The 12,458-nt window shown below is 47.9% G+C and overlaps 1 protein-coding gene across 1 annotated transcript in view; it reads left to right on the top strand.

Annotated features, from left to right (window-relative positions):
- PTPRN2 (protein tyrosine phosphatase receptor type N2) overlaps positions 1 to 12,458 on the top strand; it is a 911,136-nt gene that overhangs the window by 836,329 nt on the left and 62,349 nt on the right. The window contains exon 15 of the mRNA XM_058535313.1: positions 8,419 to 8,566. Coding sequence (XP_058391296.1) covers positions 8,419 to 8,566 — 148 coding nt within the window. The remainder of the gene's footprint in view (positions 1 to 8,418; positions 8,567 to 12,458) is intronic.

Below are 12,458 nucleotides of genomic sequence, written 5' to 3'. Positions count from 1 at the left end.
CAACAACCCCAGCTTCCGTTAATATACCTTCTCCACAGAGGGAGGAAGTTTGTGCCGGGCACAACTTGTGAAATGAAGCTTCTCTGGGGCGGTTTCTCCTTGTTTCTCGTCTAAAGACCCAGAAAGCAATGGACAGCTCCAAACACCTGTGAAGACTTGTCTTATGCTGACGTTAGTGGTTTCCGTCTGTGTTGATGGGAGTGACATAATGCTGAATGGATCCTGTTTCTTGTTTTGTTTATTTTTAAATGCTCCACCATCCTTATAAGCTGCAGTATTTTTGTGTTAGTTTGTTTTCATTATTCTTTTTAGTAGTAATAAATCCTCTGGTACTTCCCAGCATCTTACCCTGTCGTTACCAGTGATAAGAGATGCCAAAATAACACAGAATTCCTAGGACTTTTAATGGAGCTAAAACTGTGTTGTCCGTTCCGGGCTCTAGCTGGCCACTCCGTGTGGCTCTGGTTGAGCGCCTGTGACAGCTGGGACCTGTAAGGAACTGGATGGACCAGTGGGGCCTGACGCAGGGATCCCAGCACTGCAGGCTGTAAAGGATCCTTTACAGGTCTCGAGACCTCACCATCCAGCATTCCGAGGCAGGGCAGCAGCACTACCTGCTGGCGTGGAAGGGTGGACGGGAGTGGGCCCACAGAGCACAGGCTGCATTGGCTTTCCTCGGGAACAGCCACAGCTGAATGGCCCGTTGGTACCACAAACGTTGGCTTGTTGCATGTGGTGAAACAGAATAGTTTTAATAAGTGGGCCTGTTTCCTTAGTGATCCTGGAAGCTGATCCTTGATGCTAGGAAAATGGTGCCCATAAAACAACCTCAGATTATGATGTGACCCTAAGGGGCTACATCAGAAGCACCTCAGGGTGTTAGCATGCTCTTTCCACACTCGAAATCGTCCTTGTTAATTAGCAGCTTAGTTTCACGTCGTCCCTTAAACTGGCATTTCCCTGTGACTCCTCTTCTCAAGACTGGTCATGAAATTTCTCCCTCTCAAAACAGTAATAAACAAAAGAGGGCACATATAGGAGTGGAGATGTGTTCTAGAACCATCCTTGATTGCATGGTAGAGTGACATGCTAACTCAGGCATAATGATCTGATCACATGTTGGTTTTATCCACACAATGAGGAAACTGAGTTTGTTAGAAATACCACTATTCCTCGTAAATGAGATACAATGTTGAAACTGTGAACTGTGTACCTAATAGGTGTTGCTTGTTGTTTCTCTCTTCAACAGTATTAATGAAAATGTTACTACACTTACTTATAGCAGTGGTGCGTCCACAGTAATGGTGCTACTGGTGTCAGCCCTTAAATTCTGCCTGCAAGCTGCAGTCAGTGGCTGGTGTTTGTGGAGACTCAAGGCATCATGCTTCATTAGGTAAGCGTCAACATCCCCAGAACTGCAGGGGAGTCACAGAATAGGGAAGAGAAGTTAAGAGATGCTCAAACTCCCTCTTTTTTCTAATGAAAAATTGAGACCCACCACGATCACCATCCCTTCCATTTGTATATACTTTATAGTTCACAAAGCATATTTTGTGTATAAACTCAGTCAACCCTCAGAACCGCCTTTAGAAATACGAGCTATGATTCCCATTTTATATAGAAGTAAATTAAAGGTCACTTAGATTCGATGGTTTACCCAAAAGCACATAGCTGAAAAGTAGCTATGGGGGCACCAAACCTTTTTGTTTATTACATTGTTAAGAAGTCTTTCAAAGTCAAGTCCAAGTTGCCTTCCTACCCAGCAAAAGCTCCTTTAGGCATTCATAAAAACTTTATGAGTAATACGTAAAATTATCTTCTGAAGATACAAAGTGCTCTTGTGGTTATTAAAAAAACCCTATTATGTTCCAGAATGTCCCAAATGCTCCATATTCCTAGAAATTGCTTTCTTGACCTGAAGTTGTTGGCAATTGGATCAGAAAACTGTGCATAAAATATTTAGGCTATATAGACAAATTGTGGACATGTCTTCATCTTATAATGGCAATAATACTTTTGTTCCAAAGGTTTGGGATTCTGTGTGTGATTCCATTAAATGTGGAAGCCAGTTGGTTTGTGTGACACATGGAGAATGTTTCTTGAAAAGTCATCTGGTGGCATATGGTCCTTGTGACCCAGACACTGTTTGTAATTTTCCTACCCAAGTGGCCTAATGGTCTGGACTAGAACCAAAGAGGCACAAGATGGAGAGCTGGAGGGTGAAGTCAGAAATACAGGGCAGATTAAAGAGGAAACCTTGGATTGAGTTAATATTCATAAAATAGATCTTGTGAAAGCTGATGTCATTCTCAATGGGCAAAAAACTCAAAAGAAATGCAAGCTCATCTTCAGCCTGTTGTAAATGCCAATGTCATGTGGTCAGAGGTAGTGTCAGCCAGAGTGTGTTGGCTACAAACTTGGAAAACCCACATTCTGAAACCTGGGGGCTTTTTTCCACGAATGTTTTGATCTGGAGATTATCTTTTATGCAAGCACGACAAGTCTAGGCCCTTGAAAGGATCAGAATTCAAGAAGGTTTTAGACCGTACCCCTCAGGGCTCATCTAGAATCAGCTTGAGTAAAATTCCCTGATGGAGATCAAGAATATGAAAATGTGGTGCTGAGTTCTTCCAGCCAAGAACCCTTTCAGAACCTCTACCTCTGTCATCACCCAAAAAAATTATGAGGACTGCAGTGAGCAACTCTAAAAGATAAAGACGTGCTTCCAGACACATTCCTGAGAACCAGAGGTGACTCTCAAGATTAATTTGTCTAAGCTCTTCAGATTGAATCAGCTAATACCAAGCACCCACTCTGCACTTGATGTACGTTTTCAGAATGCAGATCACAGTGGGGTCACACATGCAGGTGGCTGAGTCCCGTCTGGCACTATTAACTAGTACTTTGCTTTGCATATCCCAGAGCCTCCTACTTAAAGCTTCAATTCAGAGGCATTTAGGAGAGCCCAGCACAGGGAACTGTGCAGATCATACGTGTTGGTGTAGGGCAGTGCCTAACCAGAGCTGACAACCCATTGGGAAGACAGGTTCTGGAATACCTAGCTCATTACGCTAGCGCATGTTACATCCCAAATGAGTGGTGTTTGTGAGTGCACAGGAGTTCACAGAAGGACTGAGCAGTCTCCAGGGGAGACAGCACCGGATCTGGATTCTGAAGGAAGGTTAAGACTAAAAAGCAGGAAAGGCAGAGAGAAGAGCTTTCTGAACTGTTCCCCTTCCTCCGAATTCACACGGTTGCCATTACACTGGGGTTGTCACAGGAGCATTAGAATGCGGCGCCACCTCACTGGCGTGAGTTGTAAAGGTGTTCATTGGAGAACCCAGAAAGGAAGAAGGCAGGGAGGAAATATATAGTGAGTCATTCCAAAGTCCTTATGTTACTTTTTTGGGCAATTCTTCCGAGTTTCAGAAGATTGAATGGCAATTTTTTTTGGATGCCCATCATCATTATAAAATTTTTATCTGTAAAAGTTACTTATAGAAATTTCCAGGTTACAAGCAACCATTCAACAAGTGGTGGCTGTGTGCCCAAAGCACATGCTAAGTGAATGAGGCATGGGCCCTGTTGTCAGAAAACCTCATCTCATGAGAGGAAGCCTGAGGCCATAGCTACAGCACAAAGCAGAGTGTGATTAATGTCGTCTTAAGATAGTAAGTGTCTGATGTGGAGGGTGGGGGTATAGAAAAGGAAGAGCGTGGAGGGAGGCGACAGGCACCTCCCAGTGAGACTCAGGAAAGGGGGTGGCAATGGCACCGACCTTGAGGTCTGCATAGATTCATTACAGAAGAATCAGCATGAACAAAGTGTGGAAAACGATGGGGATTGGCGGGGAGGGAGGGTTCTCGAACGGTGGGAAATAGAGTCTTATTGGGATAGGGAGCAGTAGGTTAGAGAAATGAAGTTTGGACAAAGAATGATGCTCATCTAGACACTACTGGTGGCTTCTGAAGTAGGTGGTATTTTGAACCAGAAATGCTGACCTGGTCGCTCTGTGAAGGGACTGGAAAGGTGATATGAAGGTAGGAGTGCAGTGAGGAGGCCGCAGCAGCAAACCATGATGAAGCCAGCAGCGTTTCAGACACCACACTGCAGCTTTGGCACTGCCCTGGCTGCTGGGGGCTGTGGGCCAACGGTTGAACTTCTGCAGGCCTTGTCTTCCCCAGGTGTAAGATGCAAGCCTCCTTTCAGCATCTTTTCAACTTAAACAGGAAAATCCTATAATATCAATGTTGTCCAAAGCTTAAGCGAAGGTCGTCAGCACTGAAAAAAAAGCAGCCCACACATGTGCCAACAGGCCTGGAGTTTATCCAGGCCTTACGGTTAGCTCTGGGCGGTGGAGTTATTAGTGGCTTTTGTTTTCATTTGCTTATCTTCATTTCCTGTTATTTCCTACATGTGCTATTTATGTAATAAAAAGTTATAGTTTTTTAAAAAAGTAAGCCCTCCTACCATCACCACCACACTCCCTCACACATACACACATTTATATAAAATAAAAATAAAAATATTTTAAATGTCAGTTTTTAAAACACCTACAGCTAAACGCCCACTGGGGGAAAGAACATGAGTAGTGTTTCAATTACGTGATAAGTTACCTAATTATTCCAGAAAGTGACTATATCTGAGAAGGATTACTGTACCTGTTCTAATTCACACTTCTCACGTCCTTGAAGAGAAGGGACCTCACAGTATTAAGTTATTGCAGCATTTTTTGGTTTTGGTTTTGTTTAAATCATGTTGTTTTACTACCAAGGCCTAGCTTCCCCACGGACAACATGAAAGATACTCTCAAGTCACAGAAGAAAAGCATCTTATCAACAAATAGGAAAGAGGAAAGTCTCCTAAGACATAGATGGGGAAATTACATCAGTTTAATATAATAAATGATGTTTCATAAAAATATTGTTAGAAAAACACAGAACAGATCAAATTGAGACGACCAGAACTGGACAAACACAGACTACTTGAGTAATACGTGCTGAGAGGATGAAAAATTCATCTCAATTTTGATATAATCAAGTACAGTATATCTTTAGATGACTTAATTCTCAATGAAAAAAAAAAAAGAATATCCATATCTACTCTTTCCTCCCTCCTACCACCCAAGCTTGCTTACTAGAGTCCCAGTTCTTATTTCTTGCCATAAAGTGGACTTGCAGCATGATTTCACTTCCCATAGTTAAGATAAATGTGAAAATTTAAGCAGCTGCAGTTTACAGGAATTAAGATAATATCCAATGCCCCTTTTGCAGACAATATTTGAGATTGAATTAAACCTGTCAAGGTTCCTCATTTTAGAATCATGTTTTATTGAAAGAAGCTCATTCATTCATGATGGATTTTTCAAAAAGAGCATTTGCCAAAGAAAAGCGAGGACCCAAAATCATTTTGCCAGGAACCATTTTATATCTACTTGTAAGACTGTACATTAACCAATCTTGAGAAAAGTGACTACAGAAACACTGAAACAGTACACCTTCGCCAGAACTACCGCTCCCTCCCAGGGCTCCCCTCACACACCATATTTTAGGCTAGATAAGCTGGTCAGTATTTTCACAAAACTTAAATATTATATCACGCAAAAATGTTGTCCTTATTAGGATAACTTTGGTACAGAATATGTATTTGATATTCCATAGTGACTGTTTCAAAAGAAATAGTTTGTCACTTACCTTTTCTAGATTGAGGCACTTAAATTTGCTTCCTTCCCAGGCAAAGAACCCCGAGGGCCATGTAGTGGAGGTGGCAGCATCAGGGCTGGCCAGGGGAGGGGGATGAATTCCTGTCCTTTGCTTGGAGCATCTGTGATGTTTCTGTTCCTCACAAAGGTGTGCTTCCGAGCTCCAAGGTATGTCATGGAAAGGTGTTCACAGCGTGGCCCTCGAGGTTCTCGGTCATCTGCACGAAAGGCCATCTGTTGATTCCTTAAGCAGCTGGAGCAGGGGTCAGGACATGTGACAATGACCACCCAGGCCCCCGCTTCTGGTCAGCCCCTCGCTGGCTGCCGGGAGGTGGGGGGTGGTCAGCTGCTGGGCCAGGTGAACCTGAGGGTGATTCCTCCTCTCCCACTGTGCCCACCCAGGGCACCCGGCTTTCCATGTGCTGGTTCTGCATACACATGTTGACACACACGTGAGTCAAACCAACATAGATAGAGTCAGTGTTTATTGAAGGAATGATACAAAACATTCCAAAAAAGGAATGATACAAAAAAATACAAAACAAACAGCTCTAGTCAAAACTTCAGCAAGAGGTGTGGGATCCAGCACGACTATCTGATTTGAGTTTTCTTCCTTTTCCAGGTGTCTCTCCCGGCCTGTCCCCACCTGTCCCTGCCCATCCCCTGCAGGGGGTGCCAAAGAGCAAGGGGTGGCCAAGGGCAGTGGTGGGGAGGAATCCGGGCCCTTGGAGTGAACTGAGCTGAATGATGGATCTGAGGGAGCGACGATGGGAGGCCGACAGAGGGGTGGGTGCAAATGTGGAAAGGTTGTAAACCTCCGCTAGACGTTGGGGTGCCTGACCACTGGAGACCTGGACCCCTGTGCGTGCGTGTGTACATGTGTGCGTGCATGGGCGTGTGTGTGCATGCATGGGTGCATGTGCATGTTTTATCTTGTCTGTGAATATAGTTGAAAACCTGTGTCTACATATGACACGTTGAAAACCCACAAAGAAATGCTAGGGGACGAGACCAGTATCTCCTTTGGGCACAATAATGCAGCTGGGTTTGGTTCTTTGAAATGCTTTTACTTAAAATCACCATCGTGTCTCAGCTGAACAGATCAATAAGAATGCATAGACAGGGCCGGCATGGGTGTCTCTGTGGAGGGAATGTTCCTTTGTTTCCTCGTCCACGTCTCCTAGTCACTACCGACAATCAAGTGCCCAGAAGAATTAAGACTGGAGCAGCCGAGGGTCAAAACATTAGGTGTCGTTCTTGTTGTGTTTGTTTCTTTAGCACTACCAGCTGTTTAACATTGTGCACACATCAGAGCAGCTCAGTATGTTAAACACATCACACCAGGTGGATTCAGAAGAGCAGGCCAATTACAAGAAAAATAACTCCTGTGCAAACAGAAATGGGAACGAGGGAGAGCCCTACCAAGAGCCTGGTCTGAGCTCCCGGGCCTGGAATTAAAATATATGACTGTTGTTGTCGCTGAGTGGTGAGCTGGTCCCCAAACACCTACCAGTACCTGGGGTTTCCTGTATACATGGCAGGGCCGGGGTGTTTTCCCCCTTCCATCCTGCGTTGTTAGCACATATCTCAGGAAACGATGTCCCTTAGTTAAATAACAGCCGCTCGGTTTGAACACACCCTACCCTGGCAGTCAGAAAAGCAGAAGAGATCTGGTCCCTCCATCTATCCTGTGGGACGACCCACTGAACGCTTTGCCCCATTCTGGAGGATCTCATGAGGGGTCAATTCCCATCTCTAGCTGAGAGGCTTTCTGAATTCACCACTGTGACATGAGTTTGATTGGATATATAAAATCGTTTTCAAACAGTGTGTTTTATAGTTTTCTGTGACGTAATTTCAAGCAGTTATTGCAACATAGTATCTGTTAGTAACTGGTGGTTCTCTGAGAAAGAGAAAAAGAAAATGAAAGACTTTTAATGCAAAACATCATTTTCTGAGATGCTTTCCCAGACTGAGGTTTATTCATGGTTTTTGTCAGCCCTGTTTCTTTACCCCGCCACAGCTTCTGCCTCCTTCCTGTGTAGCATGGTCTTCACTGTTTTACTAACTGTGTTTATTCCTTCTCTGATAGAGGCAGTGTTCTCCTCTATGTTTCCACGCACCAGAGCCACAGCTACAGACCCTGCTCCCAACTCCCTGATTCCCCACTGTGGAGCCCAGACGCCCTGGCCAGACATTCAGACCCCCACTGCCCCCGCCCTTCGTACCTGCCATCCCCATGCTGTGGCCAGACACACCTGCACCCGAGACGGTCGCTCTCCCCACCTGCGTGAACCTCTCACCCTTCAACGTACTTGCAGTAAACCCCTCTGAGTGCCGCATCTCGTCAACTTACTCCGAGCTGGACCCGTTTCCATTCCAGGTGTTGGTTGGTTAATCAAATTTGGTCTATCGTGTGTCTCTCCTCCCCACTCAGTTCCTGATAGCTGAAGAGGCAACATCATAATCTGAGTACCCTTAGGAAACGCATCGTGAACACCTTTGAGCCAACACACAGAATGTGTGAAAAGCCTTCGCTGCATTTGCACATCTGGGTAGTCTGTTCCCCCAGATCTGGTGTGAACCAGCACCCTAACTCATACTCACAGGTGAAAGGTGGGCTCCACCCTCTGCTGGCCACCTGGTGTCCCCGATCACGTCCAGGGACCCCACGCTGTTCCCCGTGATGCCCCCTGACTCTATGCTTTCCATTTTAGGCCTACATGGAGGACCACTTGAAGAACAAGAACCGGCTAGAGAAGGAGTGGGAGGCGCTGTGTGCCTACCAAGCAGAGCCCAACAGCTCACTTGTGGCCCAGAGGGAGGAGAACATGCCGAAGAACCGCTGCCCGGCAGTGCTGACCTGTACGTACTCAGCCAGGGAGCTCTGGGCCAGGGGAGGGGGGCGAGGAGCTGGCCATGGGGGCAGGCCGCACCTTCCTGTTCTCTCGGCATTCTTCTGCTGACATTCTCATGGGCTGGAAAGCCCTTGCCCCCTCCTCCCCATGGGCCCTCTGTACCAGCAGACTGTCCTCTCACTTTGAAGAGCAGTGTGGACATCACCCCTATGAAGCCGTCCCAGCCTAAAATCAGAGTCAGTTTCTTGCTTTGTGGTCCAGTGGCGTAGTCCTGAAGCCACGGGCGGGGCCGTGCAGTCCCCACGAGCACCTGCTCCGTTTGCCCTTACTCTGTGACTTGAGACTCACTTCCTAACCTCTCCAGCCTCCTCTTCGTCTGTAACTGGGGTCACACCGCTGTCCTTGAAATGTTGAGGCTGTGACAGTTGGATGAGGGAGTTAGCGTTGTAGGGACCAGATGGGTAGTGGTAGCTACCACAGCAATTTTTCAGCCTTACAATTGTTTCAACAAGCCTTACGAGGATCTACTATCTGGCGAGAACTGTTGCCATAAAATGGAGATACAAAAAGATACCAGTTCTTTAAAGCAACTTGCGTGGAGTAGAAGACACGGTCTTGTATTCTGCACAGTGTGTGATGTGGTAAGTGACTTGTAGAGGCAGAGCCCACGGAGGACAGACTGGCTGAGTCTGTGCATCTTCCCACCAACCTGGAGTGGCCTTCCTCGTGTCATTAAGCAGTGATGCACCAACCTCCTGTGTTCTGGCAGGTTCCAGGCCAGGTTTGGACTTTGATTAACGCGTAAACCCACCCTGTAGGGGTAACGGGATCTTAGGTGTGTGACATAAATAGATGCTCACTGAATGTGGCCTTCACGAGTGATCCGTGTGTGTGTGTGTGAGTGTGTGTGTGTGTGTGTACTTACCCAGTTACTGTCCTAGTAACCTTAACACAAGAGGAATTCTTGCATTCTTCAGACATAATAAAGTGTACTTTGTCAGCTGCCATTTTCGAGGGCACAGCAAAGCCACCCTCAATCTCAGTGGGCCAGATCAGCGTCCACCGTGGGGACAGCACCCCGTGTCACAGGCCCCTGTCCCAGCCCTTTGGAGCCAATTTGGGGACCACCAGTCATGGGACCACAGCCGCGGTGCCCCAAAGCCATGGCCAGCTCTTGCCCGACAGCCCCGAGCTCCCCTGGCCTGGGAGGGGCACTGTGACCTCTCCCTGATGGGAAATGGCAGCAATTTGACCCGTGTTTACAGGTCAGGAAGACTAAAAGCCGGAAGGAACCTTGTGCTGCTCTAGACAGTAACCTGGGGATCACAGACCTTTGTGAAATCTGAACACATTTCCGGGTATAAGTGTTTCCTAACAACTTAGTCAGTGTTCAGACCAGGCCCTCCGTTTCCATGAGGTCCGAGGGGGTTTTTCCCTAAAGAGCTCTAAAAATAGGAACTGTTGCAATTTAGAAGTTTTATTTCTAGAAGGAAAGCAAAAAAAAATACATTCAATCGACTAACAGGTATTTATTAAGCACTACTGTGTGCCAGGGGCTAGTGACAGATGCTGGGGCATCCAGTGACCCAATTATGGCCACTCTCCTCAAAGAGGATCCAGATGGGGGGCGGGAAGAGGGGTAGGGAGAGAAGGCTTCCAGCAGGGTCTTGCATAACTACTGTTTGGGGCAAATAGACAGTCAGTGAGCTTGTACTGAATGTCTCCTGTGGTCTGGTTGTTTCTTGGATCATTGAGTCTCCTTTGGTAAATATTAAAATTCAAAGCCTTTCCTCCAGCACCCCTCCCACAGTGATAAACAGAAGACACAGACCAACAGTGGTGCTCCCGTCCACATACCCTACAGCACGTGCTGGCCCCTGGGCTCTGTCTGTGTGTGTCAGCAGCGGGTCCACAGGCTGGGACCTCAGTGACGGGAGAGCATCCTGTCCTCGGCTGCGAGGTGGGACCACCTCTCAAGGCAGCCGTCAGGGTGAGGCTCCAGCCACACGGGGACCAGGGCCCTGGGAGCCCCGACATCACCCCTTAACCAGATCCTCAGGCCTGCGGCACTCGGGCCAGGGCGAAGCCTGAGAAGAGGAACCCTTTCTTCGTTGGCTCTGGCGCTGGGAGCTGGAAGGAAGCCACATGTGCTTGACCCCCGTCTGTCAGGACGGGCCAACCCCAGGCAGCTCTGTGGATGGGGTTGAAGGTCAGTCGGAGCAGCCAGGGCAGGCAGGCACGCTGCTGGGACGAAGTGGATGGAGTAAGGCATTTCCGTGGATAAACGGGGCTACTTGGAGCAAACTCCTGTCACCTCCTTTGTTCTGCACACCACCGACCTTCTCAACTCTTAGAAGGAACTCATCTGCAGTTCTACCCACATCCCTGCCCCAGCAGGAGACTAGGGGATGGCATGCTTCTACTCCTGTTGGCCTCACCAGGCTCCGCCAGGGAGAGTGACCTCCTCGTTCTGAAATCTGTCCGGCTGTCACCTCGTCACAGCGCTGTGAGGTGTCAAGGACAGTGGGCCCCCACGCTGCTCCTAGGCTCTGAAGGCCCATGTCGACGCCCCGTAAACGGGTAGACCAGCGCTCACCTGGTTGGAACGGTGCTCCCCCAGCGTCCACACTTCGGAGTGGTGTCACCACTCTTTCGGTGGAAACCCGAGAGCCGCCGTCCTCTCTGTGTTTGCCGTATCTTTTGCCGTATCCTCTCCCATCACTTCCAGCAAATTCCCTCATTTCTCAATACCCTGCCCTCTCTGCTGGCTCCCACCCCAGGCCCTGACCCTCACTCCCCAGGCCTCCCGTCCTCCCACCTCCAGCTCCTCTCCTTTGCACCAGCCATGCTCCTGCCCCCGCTACGCTGGCCCACCTGGGCTCCTGTGGCTTCCACTCAACCTGGAGGACAGCCTGCACCCTCCCTGCTCCTCACGCCCTCCTTGACGTCTTTGCTCACCGGTTCCCATCTGAAATGCCTCTCCTGCCTCCCGGCACGAGGCTGCTCCAGCTTAGGCTGGAAGACATCTTAGCTGGCAGATTGCGTGGGAAATTCAGAAGTGGCAGGCTAGTGACTGCGATCCCCTACAGCCTGGAGAGTCTAGCTACATCCGAATTATCTTTCAAAGGAGAAGGCGACTGGCATTTATGAGAAGCTTGACTGGCACTGTGTAGGCTTAGTTATACTATCTCAGAAGTTTAAAGAATTTAATATGCTTTTTAAATTTTTTTGCATTTTCAAAAAGAATTATGCAATATTCTGCCCATCTGCTTTTTAAATTAAGAACAGGAATATGATCCTATTTTGGTGTACCACCTTCAATAAAAAAATAGTTTTGATTCTGTGTTATAATAAGAGAGAAATAGATGGAGACACAGAAACACTTAGAGTGAAACCAGAGAGAATGAAAAGCTGAAGTGGAGACAGAGACAGATGCGTAACAGCATCTTCTCCTAGCTGGGCTTCTTGGGATGTTGTTACCAAAGAGATTCCGGTCAGTTTCACAGGCCCAGCCGCCGGCGCCCCCGCCCCGCCTGCACGCGTGGCGCTGTGGGGATGGCAGCTGACTCTGCTCCGCTCTTCCCAGTCGGGTCACCTGGGTGGCACCGGGCTCGTGTGTGCAGACCATGAGCCGCCACCACCCGTGTGCCCCATCGAGGCCTGTCCCCTGTGACCCTCACGGGAATCACCCCTCCACCTGACAGGTGAGGACACGGGGGTTTGAACCCACGTCCTCTGTGACGGGACGCTGCCCCACATATGCTTTTGTGGACTCACTGTAGTTTTTGTGTTGGAAAAATGTACATAAATTCCAGACTTCCACGGAAATGAATACTTGAAATACATACCAGGGCAACAGTACTTTGGCCAAGCATTGCTTTCCTTAAAACACACAGAAG

This window comes from Diceros bicornis, chromosome 3, assembly GCF_020826845.1.
Source record: "Diceros bicornis minor isolate mBicDic1 chromosome 3, mDicBic1.mat.cur, whole genome shotgun sequence".
In the NCBI taxonomy this organism is placed as follows: domain Eukaryota; kingdom Metazoa; phylum Chordata; class Mammalia; order Perissodactyla; family Rhinocerotidae; genus Diceros; species Diceros bicornis.
This window is presented reverse-complemented; position numbering and strand designations above follow the sequence as displayed.